At 42.8% G+C, this 18,209-nt stretch overlaps 2 protein-coding genes across 6 annotated transcripts in view; both read left to right on the top strand.

Annotated features, from left to right (window-relative positions):
• The window catches only part of LOC133661970 (uncharacterized), a 37,149-nt gene extending 24,532 nt beyond the window's left edge, over positions 1-12,617 (top strand). Inside the window, exons 11-31 of one of the 2 annotated variants that reach the window (XM_062065575.1) lie at positions 67-1,205; positions 1,268-1,396; positions 1,458-1,492; positions 1,568-1,717; positions 4,479-4,613; positions 4,687-4,725; positions 4,800-4,925; positions 4,993-5,101; positions 5,196-5,366; positions 5,443-5,639; positions 5,715-5,849; positions 5,925-5,963; positions 6,038-6,178; positions 6,381-6,487; positions 6,567-6,678; positions 6,842-11,248; positions 11,328-11,388; positions 11,462-11,566; positions 11,633-11,860; positions 11,938-12,059; positions 12,128-12,617. In XM_062065575.1, the coding sequence (XP_061921559.1) occupies positions 67-1,205; positions 1,268-1,396; positions 1,458-1,492; positions 1,568-1,717; positions 4,479-4,613; positions 4,687-4,725; positions 4,800-4,925; positions 4,993-5,101; positions 5,196-5,366; positions 5,443-5,639; positions 5,715-5,849; positions 5,925-5,963; positions 6,038-6,178; positions 6,381-6,487; positions 6,567-6,678; positions 6,842-11,248; positions 11,328-11,388; positions 11,462-11,566; positions 11,633-11,860; positions 11,938-12,059; positions 12,128-12,184 (7,744 nt within the window). In that variant the 3' untranslated portion in view covers positions 12,185-12,617. The remainder of the gene's footprint in view (positions 1-66; positions 1,206-1,267; positions 1,397-1,457; positions 1,493-1,567; positions 1,718-4,478; positions 4,614-4,686; positions 4,726-4,799; positions 4,926-4,992; positions 5,102-5,195; positions 5,367-5,442; positions 5,640-5,714; positions 5,850-5,924; positions 5,964-6,037; positions 6,179-6,380; positions 6,488-6,566; positions 6,679-6,841; positions 11,249-11,327; positions 11,389-11,461; positions 11,567-11,632; positions 11,861-11,937; positions 12,060-12,127) is intronic. The other variant, XM_062065576.1, reaches the window with a different exon arrangement.
• A 3,568-nt stretch (positions 12,618-16,185) lies between these two features.
• Positions 16,186-18,209, top strand: part of dysf (dysferlin, limb girdle muscular dystrophy 2B (autosomal recessive)) — a 32,511-nt gene continuing 30,487 nt past the window's right edge. For 2 of the 4 annotated variants that reach the window (XM_062065560.1, XM_062065558.1), the window contains exon 1: positions 16,186-16,273. In XM_062065560.1, the coding sequence (XP_061921544.1) occupies positions 16,186-16,273 (88 nt within the window). Of the gene's footprint in view, positions 16,274-16,707; positions 16,953-18,209 lie in introns of those variants that run through there. The other 2 variants (XM_062065561.1, XM_062065559.1) reach the window with 1 other exon arrangement.

Genomic DNA, 18,209 nt, shown 5'->3' with positions numbered 1-18,209 from the left:
TGTATCGGGCCTTCCTCGTAAATTACAAAAAGTAAGGCTGCATAAATCCTTTCATTGTTTTGCCAGAAAACCTGACGCCTCAAACAGTGTCTCTACCACTCAGACATCTAAATCCGCTAGCACCTCCTCTACAAAACGTGATGTACTTTCTGCAAAAAGTTTGGTTTCCAAAGCAAAGAATGTCTCATGCAAGCAGGTCACCAAGACGGTGAAAGGAGCTCAGAAGAAAGGTCCAGTAAAAAAAATGTTAACAACTACCTTCACTGTTAAGGCAGCTCAAGGGTCAAAGGTTATTAGAGAAGCATCCAAATGTGAAGCTCTAAAAAGTGTTGCATCAGGAACTGCCCTTAAAGAAGAGGAGGAGCCATCCAAATGTAGAACTGCAGAAAAGCAACACAATCTTAAGGTTTCGTCTGAGCTGATTGCCACCAGAGAGCAAAACACACAACCAAAAGTGGTCGATGCGGGACCAGCAAGCGTGACAGAACCTCAAAGACAACAGCCCACACAACCGGAAGCAGCCAATGCTGGACCAGCAAGCGTGACAGAACCTCAAAGACACCGGCCCACACAACCGGAAGCAGCCAATGCTGGACCAGCAAGCGTGACAGAACCTCAAAGACACCAGCCCACACAACCGGAAGCAGACAATGCTGAACCAGCAAGTGTTACAGAACCTCCAAGAGATCAGACCACACAACCGAAAGCAGCTAATGTTGGACTAGCAAGCGTGACCAAACCTCTAAAAGACCATACCACCACGGCCGAGACCGCATCACCAGAAACAGCTGATGTTAGACCAACAAGAGTGAAAGAACCTCCAAAGGAGCTAACTACACAACCAGAAATGGCCAATGTTGCACCAGCAATCATGACAGAACCTCCAAGAGACCACACCGCCAAGGCCGAGACCACTCCACCAGAAGCAGCTGATGTTGGAACGGCCAACTTGGAATGTTCGCCAGAGCAAGCAGTGGCTCCAAAATCCAAGTTTCCAGAACCAATGGTAGTGGACACTTTCACAAAGACTGAGCCACAACCTGGCGAAAGTGTGGAAAACCAGCAAAGTACAGAGCCCCTAGTGGAATCAGCAGTTCTACCGGCGGCCCCCCAAAGAGATTTACTAATTTATCAGCAAGGTGAAGCTGATGGGGACGCAAAGCTAACACAAGCACGAGACAAAAAACAAGAACAGAAACAACAAGGTTGGTTAGCCACCTAAATTTTGACAAACCAGTGACTTGTTCATTAAGTCTTTTTTCCACAGCAACAGCATCCAAGACTCCACCTAAAGCAGCAGTGGTGCAAGATGTGATATCATCACACAGCGCTGAGGCTGCAGCCACACTCACCATTGGAGAGATGATGGAACAACATCTGCTTCAAAAAAGAATCAGTGAGTCTGACACGTCAACAATTTACTAGCTGTTATTTATTTGTAACTTTGTCTGTTGCAGCATGCCTCAAAATGCAAACCTGCTTTTCACCAAGGGTAAGAACTTAACTTTATAACAGTCTTGTTGGCATCTTGAAGTAAAAGAACAATCACAATGTTCTGTTTGTCCAGTTTCTGCGACTCAACAAGAGGCAGTTGTTGATCACGCACCTGCCCATATATGACGGTTCCTACAGTGAGAAGGACATCGCCCGGTTGTTGGAACCGTTTGGATTTAAGTATTCGGACAAGAAAATCTACGTTATTCCTCAAACGTGCATGGTAGGTGTGACTATTGCATGATTCTGGACATGCCAATTTTCTTGCTTACCGTATTTTTCGGAGTATAAGTCGCACCAGAGTATTAGTCGCACCTGCCGAAAATGCATAATAAAGAAGGAAAAAAACATATATAAGTTGCACTGGAGTATAAGTCGCATTTTATTTGATAAAACCCAACACCAAGAATAGACATTTGAAAGGCAATTTAAAATAAATAAAGAATAGTGAACAACAGGCTGAATAAGTGTACGTTATATGACGCATTAATAACCAACTGAGAACGTGCCTGGTATGTTAACGTAACATATTATGGTAAGAGTCATTCAAATAACTATAACATATAGAACATGCTATACGTTTACCAAACAATCTGTTACTCCTAATCACTAAATCCCATGAAATCTTATACGTCTAGTCTCTTACGTGAATGAGCTAAATATTATTGACATGCACCTGGGGATAGGTTGATTGGCAACACTAAATTGGCCCTAGTGTGTGAATGTGAGTGTGAATGTTGTCTGTCTATCTGTGTTGGCCCTGCGATGAGGTGGCGACTTGTCCAGGGTGTACCCCGCCTTCCGCCCGATTGTAGCTGAGATAGGCTGCAGCGCCCCCCGCGACCCCGAAGGGAATAAGCGGTAGAAAATGGATGGATTGATGGATATTTTATGGTAATGTGTTAATAATTTCACACATAAGTCGCTCTTGAGTATAAGTCGCACCCCCGGCCAAACTATGAAAAATACGGTGCTATTGAGATTTATATTCTGAGGGATATTTTCACACAAACACACCATATTCAGGGCCATGTGCTTACATTGCAAATAACTCAAGAAAGGTACTTTTTTTATGAAGTGATTGTCATTTTGATTAGACTCCTCATTATCTTGTGCTGATTTGAAGAAACTTGCAATTGACTTCTAACGTTCTTCATGGAAGGTCCCCGAAGGACCATTGACGGGGACTTCCTTAACAGAGTTGAAGAAGTCTGAAAATAAAAGGCAATGAGACATGGCACGCTCGCTCACTCTACTGTGTGATAGAAGAAACGTTCTTTAAGTAATGTGATAGTGATAATTGATGGCTAGTGGCGTTGGCTCTTATTAGGTAAGAACCCAGGGCAGTAAAGCCAACTCGCCCTGGCTGGCGAGACTGGAGTAGAGTGCAACATGATTATTTAAGTAAAATGGCAGCGTTTGTTAGCGATGCTGCCTGTTTAGTAAAATGAAATAAATCCTTATTTAGAAATAAGATCTTGTTTTTGTGCAGCCTTAGTAGGCACTTTGAATTACTCTTATGATTATACTAAGGGTGTAACTAACGGTACACAAAAATCTCGGTTCGGTACGTACCTTGGTTTAGAGGTCACGGTTCGGTTCATTTTCGGTACAGTAAGAAAAAAACAAAATATCAATTTTCTGGTTATTTATTTACCAATTTTGTAAACAATGGCTATATCCTTTTAACGTTGGGAACACTATAATTCTGCCCAAAAATAGAAATAGCTCTGTGTGTGATGGATGTGAGCCACCACTAGGCTGATCAGTGCAACAGCAGGCAGTCATGAATGCTAAGGATAACAATAACATACATATACACACAGGGTCGATTGCCAAGGTTAATGCAGTCAACATATATAAAATAAAAACTAAATAAGATAAGGCTCAGAATTGGTTTAACAAAACCTTTCTACATATAAAGTGCAACATTTCTACATATAAAGTGCAACATTAAACTGCTTCAAGTTGTTGCTCAGATTAAATAAAATGACAAAACTTTTCTTCTACATATAAAAAGTGCAACATTTAACAGTTTCAACTGTCAACTCAGCCTCAGATTAACTTTTGTTTTTCCCCCCCAGCCTTTAACCCTGGTGACTTTCACTCAATCTTCATGTTTTTTTGCCAGAAAAATCAGTTTATCCAAATTGTCTGCAGAAAGAGCAGACCAGCTTGCAGTTACAATGTCTCCAGCTGTGGAAAATACCCTTTCACTGGGCACGGAGGTAGCAGGTATGGCGAAGTAGTGCCTGGCTAACTTGGCAGTAAGAGGATATATGGGCTCATTGTTCTTCCACCATAGAAGTGGGTCTAAATCTAGTTTTTAATGCAATATGGTCTTAAATCTGCTGCTATAAAAACACCAACGGCATTTGTTATTGCTTTAGCCCTGTCTAACTCGCAGAGGAAAGGCTGCTTGAATGCGGTGGGGAGCTGTGTTTGCACCACGCTCGTCTTTCTCTTCGTTGAAGCGATGTTTACTTGGGGGTGGTGCCGCTTCAAATGGGTTAGCATGTTGGACGTGTTGCCAGAAGCAAACACTACTGCTGCTGAACAATGTCGGCAAACCGCTTTCGCTTTGTCCACCTCTCGTCCTTCATTGTTGTATCGCACCGCGAAGCCGAAGTGTTCCCAAACGGGAGATCTTAACGAGGCAGGAGGGTCTTCCAGCTCTGGCTTTTGCATGTTGTTGTAGCCCAGTCGTTGCTAGCATGCCGTGTGTTGTGCCTCGGTGTGCATTGTTTACACAACGTGCGATACGCTACTTATGTCCGTCCGTGCGGTGCGCTACTTAATATGTCCGTGTGGAAACTCGTTCAATGCACCTCCGTTCCGAACCGAACCCCCCGTACTGAAACGGTTCAATACAAATACACGTACCGTTACACCCTTAGATTATACAATAGTGCACTTACCAGATGTAAATGGACACAAAATCACTTATTGAATGACTTCATTGGATGTCTCTTTGTGACCTTCAGGCGTTTGTTCAGATGGGGAAAGCAAAGGATGTTTTGGCTGCTTACATCGCCAGCAGGAACAAAACATTTGCACTCAAAGGCTGTAGTAATAAACTGCAACTGCATGTGTTGGGTTCAAAGGTCTCCATGCAACCGGTACGCAGTAAGCACTTTGGGATGCTGTGGAGGGGCCAATATTAGCTACTGAGTCAAATATTTTGTGTTCCAGGGTGGTTTTTACAGATCGCTGATGGTTATAATGAATTCTGTAAGTAAATAAAAACATTGTGAATGTAAAGATTATTTTTGTGTCTTTTAATCCTTTTACCTTTAAAACTCCAGCCAGTGAATAACTTTATGTCGAGAACCATCTTCATCAAGAACATCTCTCCAAGTGAGACTATCAGCCTCCGGGAAGATTTAAGGAAGATAGGCTTTGTCAAAAACTTCCTGCCTCTCCTTAACAAGGTGTGTTGATGTCTTGATGATATGTCAGTGCTGAATGGGTTAGTCATATTCAATCTGCTTGTTGCAGCTATTTGTTGAGTTTGAGTCTGATTGTGATGCTGATCGCTTCGGAGTGTGGTACTCTTTGCTGAATCGATGTCCTGCCTACCAGATCCACAGGCTGCGGTGTCCTGAAGGTAAATGCCCTGCTCCACGTAAGCTCACTGGGACAGACTGACTATATCATATGAAATTTAAAGGCAGCGATAGCAAGCTTGCTTTTCTTCACAGTACCAATGCTTCCTGAGAAAGCCATGCCAGACAGCAGTGTGGCGGTTGCCGGGGCAACTCTTCCTACATTAGAGTTCAGTCTTCCGGAGGGAAGCCACTCTCCATTCTTCCTGACCATACCACAGAAACCCTACCTGTTCCCAACAACTTCTTTCTGGTTTAGTATACCAGGTGAGAGCCAACAGTGATGTAACCAATGGACTCATGTAATGAGGCTGCCGTCTCTCACATGTTGTGGTCTTCGCAGAGTTTCTGACTATCAAAGAAGAAGCTGACATTTACAAGGCCGAGCGTCGAGGTGTGGCAGCTCCAACGATCATGTTGACAGGTTTTAATGCAAACTATAGTTATGAGTGTGTGGCCAAACTGGTGTGGCCATATATTTCCCAGAAGGACCTTCAGTCTAGGTACTACAACGTGATCGTGCTGCCAACCCAGAGGAGGGTGAGCACACTCCAGCCTTCTCCTGACACACACACTGTTTGGACATGTGCTCATCACGCCTATTTTGGTTTGCAGAGCTTTGTGCATTTCAGTGAATGGAGCGCCTGCTGCCGATTTCTCAACAGTTACTTAAAAAGGAAAGTGTCGGACCAAACCGAAAAACTCTCTGTGCACTTTGTCCTGTCACCCATGTGTCCAGAAAGCAGCGAGGTATGGACTCTGGGAAAGACCAGTCAAGGTGCTCCGCTGACATTACTCATCATTTTACTTGTACTCTCTTGACAGGAGAGCTTGTACAAAAGTCTGATGCAGCTGAGCAATGCTGTGAGTCAACCAGGAGCTAGTGACAAAGGAAGTGGAAGCCGATCCTCAGGAATGCTTTGCTTTTTGCCTTTCAGCGTGTTGGACAAGTGGAGACGTTGGCCGAGCGCCTGCTTTGTGTGAATGTCTCCTGCATCAGCAAGTCCATTGTTAGATATGTATTAGATTTTGTCACATCTCATGCAGATGTTGTCAACTTCTTGCCTCTGGATAATCGGGTACATGACAAATACTGTCAATCCAAATTACTCCAGGTGTCATATGTGTCTATCAGAAAAATGATTTGCCTTCTCTCTATAAATCTCCTTCTATCTCTCTATAAATCTCCTATTTCTTAAAAAAATATCTATCTGTCTCTACCTTTTCTTTGTCGATCTATCTCTATATATTGCTCTCTGTCTCTCGCTATCTACACCACAGATATGCATCGAAATGGCCGACACTACAGGCGTTAAGTGTGTGGAGGAGAAATCCAATGATATGTCAACAAAATTTTATTTCAGTTGTAGAGTTAAAGGCATTGAGAGGTATGGATTCTAATGTGTTTGTCATGGTAATAGAAAACGTAAAACTTGGTGCTAGCTCTTTGTTTGGATTTGATTTCAGTGTTAATACCTTGAAAAGACGTCTGATGACTGCAAAAGTGGAAGATGGAGCACCGGGAGCCTCAGTAGGTCCTTATGCTGCTCCCTGCCTTCTAAAAAGAAACAATGCAGGGGTAAGTTGTGGTAGCTCAATTTCCTCGTTTATTGTTGTCATCTCTTGTCTTTTTCATTGGAAGCCAGTGAAAACACTGCAAGCCTGAGAAAATAAAACAAACAAGGTATTATTTAAGTAAACTGTTAATTTTCATTATTTCTGTCTTTTCCATCCAATCTCAGGTGGACTTTACTGAAGACCGCATTCCTCCTTGGGCACTGTTTTGTGAACCTTTCAAAATGGATGACTTTGTTACTGTGGATGAAGTTGGGGAGGAAAAAGCCAAAACGAGTTCTATTGAGTTCTCCTCCAACCTGACTTCCAAACAAACCAACACCAGAACCTCAAAAGAGTCAAGGAGCTCTGAATGCCCCTTATCCTCCACAAGAAGCTTGTACAAATGCAGCCCATCTTCTCACTCAATGTCTCAAAAGTCAAAGAGCTCCTTTAAGGCTGAAGAGTTAAAGGCTGAATCTCAGAGATGTTTGCATGCTTTGTCTTCTACTTGCAAAAAAGGTAGAATGATAACTGTCGCAACCAAGGAAAACTTTCAAGTGTTGGACAGCGTGAGCGATGAAGAGAAACCATCCTCAGAAGACCGCAGCCTCAAGGAGCTTAATATCTCTGGAGATGGCGCTACTGAGGTCCAAGTAGCTCCAGAGCTGCATCCCATCAGCCAGTTTGAAAATGACACAAAACAAATTTGCAAGGAAGAGGAGACTTCTCCACAAGTTGACACACCCAGAAATGTAGATGAAGTAAACAAATATATTTTCATGTCTCCTCTAAAAGACGAAGGAGAAGAGCAGAAGACAAACAAGAAAGATGATAAAGAGGTGATCGCAGAATCCTGTCAAACAAACAAAAACGACAATGACAAACACCCTCTAGATACCTCGGGTAGCCTGCTCTGTAAAGAAGACCCTATGACTTCACTAGAAGAAGAAGAAGAAGCAGCATACCAGGTGTTTGATTCTGTGGAAGAGCAGCCAACTTCCACCAAGAATAAGGCAGACAGTGAGCGTGGGGTGACTTCTTCAAGCAGAGCATCCAAGAGAGAAGAACATGAGTCTTCAAAAACGCATCAGGCTATAGTAAAGGACCCCACCACCTTTGGGCCTCCTAAAGCTGAGCAGAAGTACCAGGTTGTTGATAATATCCAAGTTCAACAGTCAAGCAGCAGATTGACACCAGATAGGAGGAGGAGGAGCACCCGAGGGAAGACCCAGGTTTCAACCATAAAGGATGAGGAGACCACTTTCCACATCTTAGACTCTGTCGACACTGAGACAGTACAAGAAGAACCCGGCATCACAACCAGATCCAGCAGAGGAAAAAGAGGAAGGCCGCCAACGAAAGATGCCCCTAGTGAGAAAAGAAGTCATGGAGAAATGACACCAACGAGGAAAAGGACGAGAACTTCACAGGAAACCACCAGAGAAGAAATACCAACCAAAAAAATTGAACCTGTCCTCAAAGAAAAACAGAAGAGTCCCCCAGCTACGAGAGGAAGGGGAAGACCTAAGAAATCAGTCGAAACCACTAAAAGTGAAGATGACTGCTTAGACGCTGGTGATGAAGAAGAAGCCACATTCACGGTCTTGGACTGTGTGGAAGACGAGATGCTCCATGATAAAGGTCCAGCCAAAGAAGATGGTGGTGATGATGATGAGAAAGAGGGTATAGATGAGGCTGTGGGAACATCACAACATACGAAGTGCACTCGACCACACCACCAGCCAAGACATTTGTTTTCTTCCTCTTCAGAAGACAACACAACCTTGTTAACAGTAGATAAGGTGGGAGAAGTTGATGACAAATTATCCCTGCCCAACTGGAGAGGCACACTGATTTCTGGTGAGCATCATCAGGATGTCTCCTTTGAAAAGAAGGAACAAGATGCTTGTGATGAAGAGGAAGCAGCCACATTCCAGGTCCGGGATTCAGTGGAGGAAGAGCCCCTATGTGATCACAATAGTCCTAAGAAGGATATGACTGACCACCAACATGAGGAGGAAGAGTCAAATAAGATCATGGATTCTTCGAATGAAGATCCATCTGAAAAAAAACCTTTAGACGGTGATGATAAGGAGGACAAAGATAAGGCTGGAGAAACATCCTGCCATGCAAAACGCACTCGACAACACCACCAGACAAGACACCTTCTTTCTTCCTCTTTGAAAGACAACACAAACTTGGTGACGTTGGATAAGGTGGGAGAGGTTGATGACGAAGAAGCGTCCCCGCCCAAATTGAGAGGCAGAGACAAAAAAAGTAGACTGACTTCTGGTGAGCATCATCATTATGCTTCCTTAAAACAGAAGGAAGAATGCACCGGCGATGAAGAAGAAGCCACATTCCAGGTCCTGGATTCTGTAGAGGAAGAGACGCTCCATGATCACAAAAGTCCAAAGGAGGACATGCTTGACAATCGACATGAGAAGGAAGGTGCGTATCGAGTTGTAGATTGTATGAATGAAGATCCATCCAAGAAACAGCCTTTAAATGGTGATGATGATGAGAAAAAGGCCAAAGATAAAGCTGGGGAAACATCACAACATGCTAAACGCACTCAACAAAAACGCCAGACAAGACCCCCATTCTCTTCCTCTTCTGAAGATGATACAAGCTTGGTAAAATTGGATAAGGTGGGAGAGGTTGATGAAGAAGCATCCCTGCTCAACAGGAAAGGAAGAGCCAAAACGAGAAGCAGAATGACTTCTGGTGAGCATCATCGTGATGTGTCCTTAGAAAAGAAAGAACAAAATGCTGGTGATGAAGTAGTGGCCACAATCCAGGTCCTGGATTCTGTGGAGGAAGAGACGTTCCATGATCACAATAGTCCAAAGTCCACTGACAACCCACTTGAGGAAGAGTCCAACGCTATGGATTGTTTGAATGAAGGTCCTGCTGAAGTAGAACTTTTAGATGGTGATGAAAAGGAGAGTCAATATGAAGGTGTGGAAACATCACAATGTACTAAGCGCACTCGACAGGGACGCCAGGAAAAAAAAAAAAGCTTAGTGACTCAGGACAAGGTGGGAGAGGTTGAACGTGTAGAGCCTGATGAAGTAGCCAACTGGAGAGGCAGAGCCAAGAAAAGGAGTAGACTGACCTCTGGTGAGCATCATCATGATGCTTCCTTAGAAAAAGAACAAAATGCCGACGATGAAGAAAAGGCCACATTCCAGGTCCTTGATTCTGTGGAGGACGAGACGCTTCATGATCACAATAGTCCAAAGAAGGATATGACTGACAACCAACTTGAGAAGGAAATGACAAATAATATGGATTCTTTGAATGAAGGTCCAGCTGAAATAGAGCCTTCAGGTGGTGATGAAAAGGACATTCAAGATGAAGATGTGGAAACATCACAATGTACTAAGCGCACTCGTCGAGGACGCCAGAAAAAAAACACAAGCTTAGTGACTCAGGACAAGGTGGGAGAGATTGAACAGGCAGAGCCTGAAGAAGTGCCCAAATGGAAAGGCAGAGCCAAAAAGAGAGGTAGACCGACCTCTGGTGAGCATCATCATGATGCCTCCTTAGAAAAGAAAGAACAAAATGCTGTCAACGAAGAAGAGACCACATTCCAGGTCCTTGATTCTGTGGAGGACGAGACGCTTCATGATCACAATAGTCCAAAGGAGGATATGACTGACAACCAACTTGAGGAGGTAGAGACAAGTAATATGGATTCTTTGAATGAAGTTCCAGCTGAAGTAGAGCCTTTAGATGGTAATGAGAAGGAGATTCAAGATGATGTGGAAACATCACAACCTACTAAGCACACTCGACAAGGATGCCAGAAAAGACACACAAGCTTAGTGACAAAGGACAAGGTGGGAGAGGTTGAACAGCTGGAGCCTGAAGAAGTGCCCCCGCATAACTGGAGAGGTAGAGCCAAAAAAAACAGACAGACTTCTGGTGAGCATCATTATGATGTCTCTTTAGAAAAGCAGGAACAAGATGCTGGTAATGAAGAAGAGACCACATTCCAGGTCCTTGATTCTGTAGAGGAAGAGACGGTCCATGATCACAATAATCCAAAGGAGGAGGACATAAATGACAGCCAACATGAGGAGAAAGGCACATATCGAGTTGTAGATTGTTTTAATGCAAAAGTGTGTGGTAGCATTAAGGAAGAACCTAGTGAGGACATCATCTCTGTCAGCACATGTGAAAAAGTCAAACTGGAAACTGACGTGAAAGAGAAAGACAAGCCCAAACTAATGCACCCTAACAAAGACAGCAGCGTTTGGAAGCTCGACCAAGTGAGCGAGGAAGAGGATACTTTTTCTGACGACATGGCCGAGGAGGAGGAGCTGAAGAGGCGAGCAAGGGTGCGAGAGCTGAGCCCAGATGTAGTAGAGGAGATGACCGTGGGAACAGAGGAAAGGAAGCCAAGTGAAGGAAGTAAGGATATAGAAGAGCTGCTCACTCTGGATGACATTTCTGACGGGGAGCTACAAACTCTGGTCACTCTGGATGAGATTGTAATGGAGGAAGAAAAAAAGGTTCAACAAAAGACACACACTCCCCGCCAACATAGCGAGGAAGATCAATCAGAGGACTGTCTGAACAATCAGGTGATTTTTTTCATCTTGTTGTGGAGATACTTATCTTCCATGAGTGACATTACTAAAGGTCATTTGTTGGTTCTTGTAGACTTTGCTGACTTTAGACGGAGCAGGCGGTGAAGATGATGATGACGACGACAAAAACACAGGTGTTTTTCCTATCTATACACTTTTTTGGTTTGTTTATGGTAATGTGAAATGTGACTTTTTTTTCCGCATTAGAGGCCAACACGGCCTTTGTAACGCTGGATCAGGTGGGACAGGTTGAAGAGGCACAGTCGGAAGACATGACCCCGCCCAGCTGGAAGAGATGCAGACAGAGTCCTGGTTAGCATCACAGTGTCACAAAGTAGCACCGCTTGCCCTCCCCTTCCTTATGTTGTTCTTTCGCAGAGGAGAGCACAAACAGAGGGATGGAAGCGGTCTTGAAAGACCATCCAGCTACCTCCTCGCCAAGCGTCCACCAGGACAAAGAGAGGGAGGAGGACATTACACAGACTACAATTGGGAGCAAATGTGAGGCGGACATTATTGCTACAGAAACAAAGCGAGCATGTTCTCTGTCTCCATATGTTTCAACAAACTTTAAACTGCCAGCGTTTAAACCCAACAACCCTCTCGGTATGACACACTCCTATAGTTCCAAATTTCACTTTTGTACAATTGATCAACTCTTCATTTCCTTTTCTTGTGTGCAGGTACAGAGTTTGTGGTGCCCAAACATGGTTATTTCTGTGAACTTTGCTCCATTTTCTACCTAAAAGAGAGCACAGCCAAAGAAAAGCACTGCAGCAGTGAGAAACACTACAACAACCTGAAGGTACATTTAATGATTCATCATCATGTGTTCACCTGCTCCTAATGAGCGTGTATGCTGTCTTTCCACAGAAATATCAGCGTGAGCAGAAATTGAGCGCATCAACCCAAGGCTCCATCTCTGACTGAGTTTCGAAAAAGGCCGCCATTTTGGCGGCGTGCTCGTTTACTGTGATTGAAAACTTGTTTGTCTTACCTAATTTACACAGTAAAGTATCCCTTTACACTTACTTTAGCCAGAGATTTGTCAAATCATTAAAAATGTACTCAAACAGAATATGTCGTCATGCTTTCTAGATGACAAACAGTTTCACTTAATTTTTACATTTACATCTACTAAGAATGAGCTCCCTTAGAAAAACAAATGCCATTCCTTCATTTGTATTTTTTCTCACTATGAAAGTGTTTTTTTGTTTTTTTTGGGCAAAGTTGGTCCTCTACAGCAGTGGTTCCCAACCTTTTTGTAACTGCGGACCGGTCAACGCTTGATAATTTTACCACGGACCGGGGGGTTATGATTGGCGAGGGGGGAAATAATAATAAACTTGAATCCTCTGTGTACTCAGCCCATTATACATACATAAAAAAATCACGTGGAAAAATATATACATGACAAGAACCAGCAATTCCACACTACTTAAAACATTAAAAACGAAAATAAAGTGCATGAGAAGTTCAACTCACTGTAACGCTAAATCAATGGGAGCCCTGAGCTTGTTTCTCTGCAACGAGACTGTCCCAACTGGGGGTAATGGGAGACAAAGTGTGTTGCTTATGTTCAGTCTGCTCCGTTTTTTGTTTGAGAGCCGGTTGCCACATACTTTGCTGAGGAGGGCTTGTTCACCTGTTGCGATAAATCCATATTTCAAGTATGGCTCCTGGTATTGTCTATCAAACGCTTTCTTTTTGTTGGAAGCCGAAGGCTGTTCTTCTCTCTTCGCTGTGCCTTTTCCCCTCCGCAAAGAAACTTTCCAAAGACGTCTGTTTTTTACTCATTTTGCTAGCTGCGGCGCTCAAGTGACCAAGATATAACCGAGAGAATCCGGTCATTTTATAAAAGAAGACTTCAAAATAAAAGATCGTTATGGCTCAGATAATAAATAAAACGGAAATAACTCATTATTTCTTGTGCGGCCCAGTACCAATCGATCCACGGACCGGTACCGGGCCGCGGCCCGGTAGTTTGTACCGGTAGCCGCGGCCCGGTAGTTGGGGACCACTGCTCTACAGCTTTGTGCTTGACTTGAACTTATAAAGTCCCTAAGACGAGACACATTTTATCAGATGTGGCATACTAGATGTGGCTCCCCTTTAATGGCAGCATATCAGTTAAACACATGTGAAGGAACTAGATCAGTGAGTTTCAAACTGTGGTATGGTACACAGGCTTCATGTAGTGGTACGCCAAATAATCAAATTAAATATTCAAACACATTGTTACTGGTCAAACTGTGTAGAAGGTACAGTGGTAAAAATTGTAAATACACTTGTTAGATAAAACCTCGGCCTTGTTTTTAATGGAAATGTAGACCCACTATGCTACTGTATTTTATTAGTGGTACTTGGGGAGCGAAGTGTTTTCTGAGGTTGTATTTGGTGAAAAAAAGTTGGGAACCACTGAACCGGATTATTTCGACTGGCTTTTTGAAATTGTATTTAAGCTAATTTTAAAGCCATTTAACAATTCCAATGCTTTAGTAGGGTGTCAACTTACAACTGAACAATTGAACTTTGTCTCTAATTCATAGAAAACAATCTGAAAATAGGGCTTTTTGCCTAAAATTTGCTAGCGAGACATATTTCTCATAATAGCAAAAAGGCTACAAAGACAAGTTTCATTATTTGAAATTATGATTTTCAATGAATGTCTTGTCTGCTTCATATGAGAGTAAATGTGTTTGATGCCAAAACGTGTTACATCCAAATAACTAATAGATACATTTACCCACGTTCTTTTGTTCAATAATCAAAATAGGTCACTGGTATAAATGTTACAGTGTTGGTCTCACTCCTCCATAAGCATTATCGATTGTATACGTAAACATAAAGTGGATGCCACAAGAGCGAGCTTCCGCAAAGTTGAGCCCCGAGGTAGAATTATTAATTACCTTTATAGCAAAAGAGCCAATAAGTCCAAAGTGTTTTCACGAGGGTGGGGCCTATCCATCCATTCATCCATCCATTTTCTACCGCTTGTCCCAGTCCAAGGAAAATCAGATGATGAAGAGGGAAACGCTTGAGTAATTCCGTCCATCGATGAGGGAAATTTCTGTCAAGGATGTTCAGCTAAATAAAATTATAATGTAAAAATATCTGAGGCTAGTTCCTCTACAAGATTTGAACCTTTGTACCATTATTTAGCTATTGAAAAAAGCTTGAACTTGAGGTTACATTTGGAGACTTTAGTCTTTACAAGGGATTATATGTTTGAAATACACATCAATGTCTCCAAAACAGGTAGTCGGGCAGGCCTGAAGTTCAAAGAAGCAGCTGTATGTTGGAAGTTTAATGAAGATCAAAACAAATGTATGAATTTAAGTGTATATTCTCTATAATATTTGTACAATGCTATAACATACCATGAACAATCTAACAGTATATAATACACGTAACATTGCTTTAACAATAACTAGTAGTATTTAAAAAAACGAACATCTTACGTGTTCCACCTGGTCTGGTATACCACTATGCCAACTTAATGTGTATTATATTTATGCATGAGAACATTTTGTTGTAAACTGTGAGGTGTGTGTGTTAAAATCAGGGTTGTTTTTACAAATGACAGATGTGAACAAAATCATGTGTTGTCTGTGTTATGATGTAAATGAGGTGTGGTTGCATTGTATAATTATGTGTCATTGAAAGGGCATTGTATGACTTTTCTTAATTTGATTACATGCTATAGTATAATTTTAATGTTATAATTTTATTGCATGATTTGTGTATCTCTTTAATTTAGGTACTGCATATGGAAATTAGTTATAATCTGGTGCAGAACATATCTGTCTTCGAGCTTAATTTCTCTGTCCATTGTCCATTCAAATAAAGACTAAACTAAACTATCATTTTTTGGTTCTTAATCTCAGGAATGAAAATACCGGAGCGTGACTCAGCAACCTGCAGTACCGCATCCTTCCGTATAGGGTCACTGTTGGTGCACTTTGAAGGTCTGCGCATTAACGTTAGCAGACCTAAAATACTTTGAATATACATTGACTTTTTAAAATTTGAAATATAAAAAATTGTGTCACCACTATCATTTTTACTGGAAATTGCTTTGGTTCTAAACAAGGCGTCTCAGGAATGAAAATACCGGAGTGTGACTCAGGAACCTGCAGTACCGCATCCTTTCCATATAGGGTCGCTGTTGGTGCACTTTGAAGGTCTGCGCATTAACTTTGGCAGACTTAAATTATTTTTAATATACATTGACTTTTTAAAAACTGAAATATTAGAAATGGTGTGAATGGTGTCATATTGAAATATTTTAGCACAACACGTGTTATGTGTTTTTACCTGCTTCAGGACCCGAGAATGCCATAGTAATCAGGCAAGTATTCACAATTGTGAAGAAGGATACAAACAATTGCACTTTTTTAACATTTTGTGTCACGTAAAACTGAAAAAATGGAAGAATCTTCGACTATTAGAATGCGGCGGAGAGAGGAAAAGAACAGTTATGTCCTCTGACGTCACTTAAGGGCCTAATGGAGGGATTGGCATAGTTAGCCCCTTAACGTACACATTATTATTAGGACAATTAAAATAGTTCAAAAACATATTAGTCGAGTGCGGAATGATAAAAGTTATTTTGTGGTGCATTGTTGAACTGTGACTCCAGGTCGAACTGTGACCTCATTGTTTTGTTGTTTGCTGTATTGAGTAGTGTTGGTTCTATTAAGGAGTGTGTGTTTGTGTGCAAGCATATGTTAGTTAGAGAGAGGTATGGGCTTTGGGTGGTGGGGGGGGGGGGGGGGGGGAGGGGGGATTTAATAGTCTCTCTCTCTCTCTCTGTCGCCATTCTATACCAGGGTCTCTCGTCCTGGTCCACTTTCTGTGATGGAGCTCTCCTCTGCTTAGGGACACTATTTGGATATTTACTTAACTCTAGCTCTGTGTGTGTGTGTGTCATGTTGCGTGTGTTCATTCTGTGTGCACAGCGCCTGCAAACACCAGATGATGATGTCAGCGACGCCTACTGCACTGTCACCCATGAAGGTAAGGGTGGGGCTGAAGCCATGAGATGAAGGCGTGGAGTTCATGTGAGCTGAATATTGTTATTAAATGTATTATCATTGTTATTATTGCTACAAACACTGCCGCCCGCCGTGCTCCCCCTCTCCCTAAACAGCTGAGAGGTTATTATTGGAAAGCTGTCTTCAGTGTCTCCCTGAGGGAGGGGGGCAGGGCGCACTGCCCATTCACTGTTTGCGTTCTTCCCCTCATGATGTCCACGTTTAATTCAAGTTTCCATCATAGTTAGGACAGAGGGACAACGTGGTTGCATGCCGGTGTCAAATAAACTTCAAGCAGGGCAAGAGTGAGGAAGAGGGAACAGGAAATGTTGGGATTTCCTCTGGATGTGAGGTGTTCTTCCTCTGAGTGAGATTTCGTCCCGCAGAGAAGCTGCTAAAGCTCAGCGAGCAAACATCTCCTCTGTTGAACACCTCTCTTTTCCACACTTTTACACTTGGCAGCCAACGTCCATTTTTTGCCCATCTTTGGTTGTCGTTGCACCCAGAACTTGGTTGGTGGAGAGACCAACGTCATCTTTGTTAAACTTGGACTGTATTTGCTCAAAGATTTGCTTGAGGTTTTTCCATCATGTTGCGTTGCGTTGTTCAGAGAGCCAACAACCTGCGGCATTCGCATCCCGTGGCCAGTGTCACCTTTCGAGGTAAGAAGAGCAAACTGGCGCCTACGAGCGATCTTACCATCAACTCCTCAAAATAATTCCCTCCTTACCCTTAAAAAGGGCCAGAACCCAGTCCTGGGGGCACAGTGGTTGTATTTGTGTTAGGGTAACTGCTATATGATGCTTCTATCAATAAACCCATACTGTACATCCGCATAACCAGAAGAATGTCAATTAACTAACAACTAACAGAAGACTAAGTGTAAGGCGAGCAGTCCAAGACCAGCATATTTGATGACAAAACACTAACATGATAAAATTAACAGTTTGAAAGCCAACACTTAGTCCTTCCAATGGTACAAGCACATAAACAAGCAGTTTCATTTCTTCCTATCCAGTAGCAAAGACATATAAGTTCATACCTAGAGTAATCATCCTTACAGACCTTCTACATGCATGGAAAATTGTCTCTTTGTAGGAAAACTGCCAACCTAAGCCCAGACCTTAAGAGGTCTGAAAGTCTCACCTCAGACCAAAATATGCTGAGTCATGGCATGATGCCAAAAGTCTCTAAAGTCCATATAACATGAGAGAATCTGTCAGTCTGCTGTCTTAATGACGCGCGCTCTTCTCTTAACTTCCTGCCTTTGTGTGAGCGCCACTTCCTGATGCCATCTCGCACACACAAACACACACGCATGTATTCCAGTACAGTGAAGAATTTCTCACTGTTCTCCACTCGATGCACAATCACTTTGGAAAGTTATCACAGAAAAAAGGATGCCACTAAACAATAGGATTGTCCTGCCAGAGCACCGCCTCCTGCTGGCCAAGGGGTAGGCCTGGTCTATTCATGGATCGTCAACCTGTGCCAACTGAAAGGGTCATTTCCTGTCTTGGAGACGTCGGCTCTCAGGAGATGGAGAGTTTAAGCTTTCTTCATGAACCCTCTTGACCCCCATAGGAAAGGCGGAGGTGTTTGTTTAAAGATACGTGGCACTCATGCTGCTATTTGGGTCTGCTAACGTCCAAAACAGGAAAGCAAACAAGTTCCAGAAAGGATTTATCTTATTGTGCGTGATGTGTGTTTGTGTGTGTCTTACGCAGCACGCACACACACACACACACACACACACACACACACACACACACACACACACACACACACACACACACACACACACACACACACACACACACACACACACACACACACACACACCCAGACCAGTCAACAACAAGACCAGTGATGTTAATTTCATTAGGTACATACATGATGTTGTCTCTTCCTTGCTTCTA

This window comes from Entelurus aequoreus, linkage group LG12 (genome assembly GCF_033978785.1).
Source record: "Entelurus aequoreus isolate RoL-2023_Sb linkage group LG12, RoL_Eaeq_v1.1, whole genome shotgun sequence".
Classification (NCBI taxonomy): domain Eukaryota; kingdom Metazoa; phylum Chordata; class Actinopteri; order Syngnathiformes; family Syngnathidae; genus Entelurus; species Entelurus aequoreus.
The sequence above is the reverse complement of the archived record's forward strand: the minus strand, read 5'-3'. Positions and strand labels throughout refer to the sequence as shown.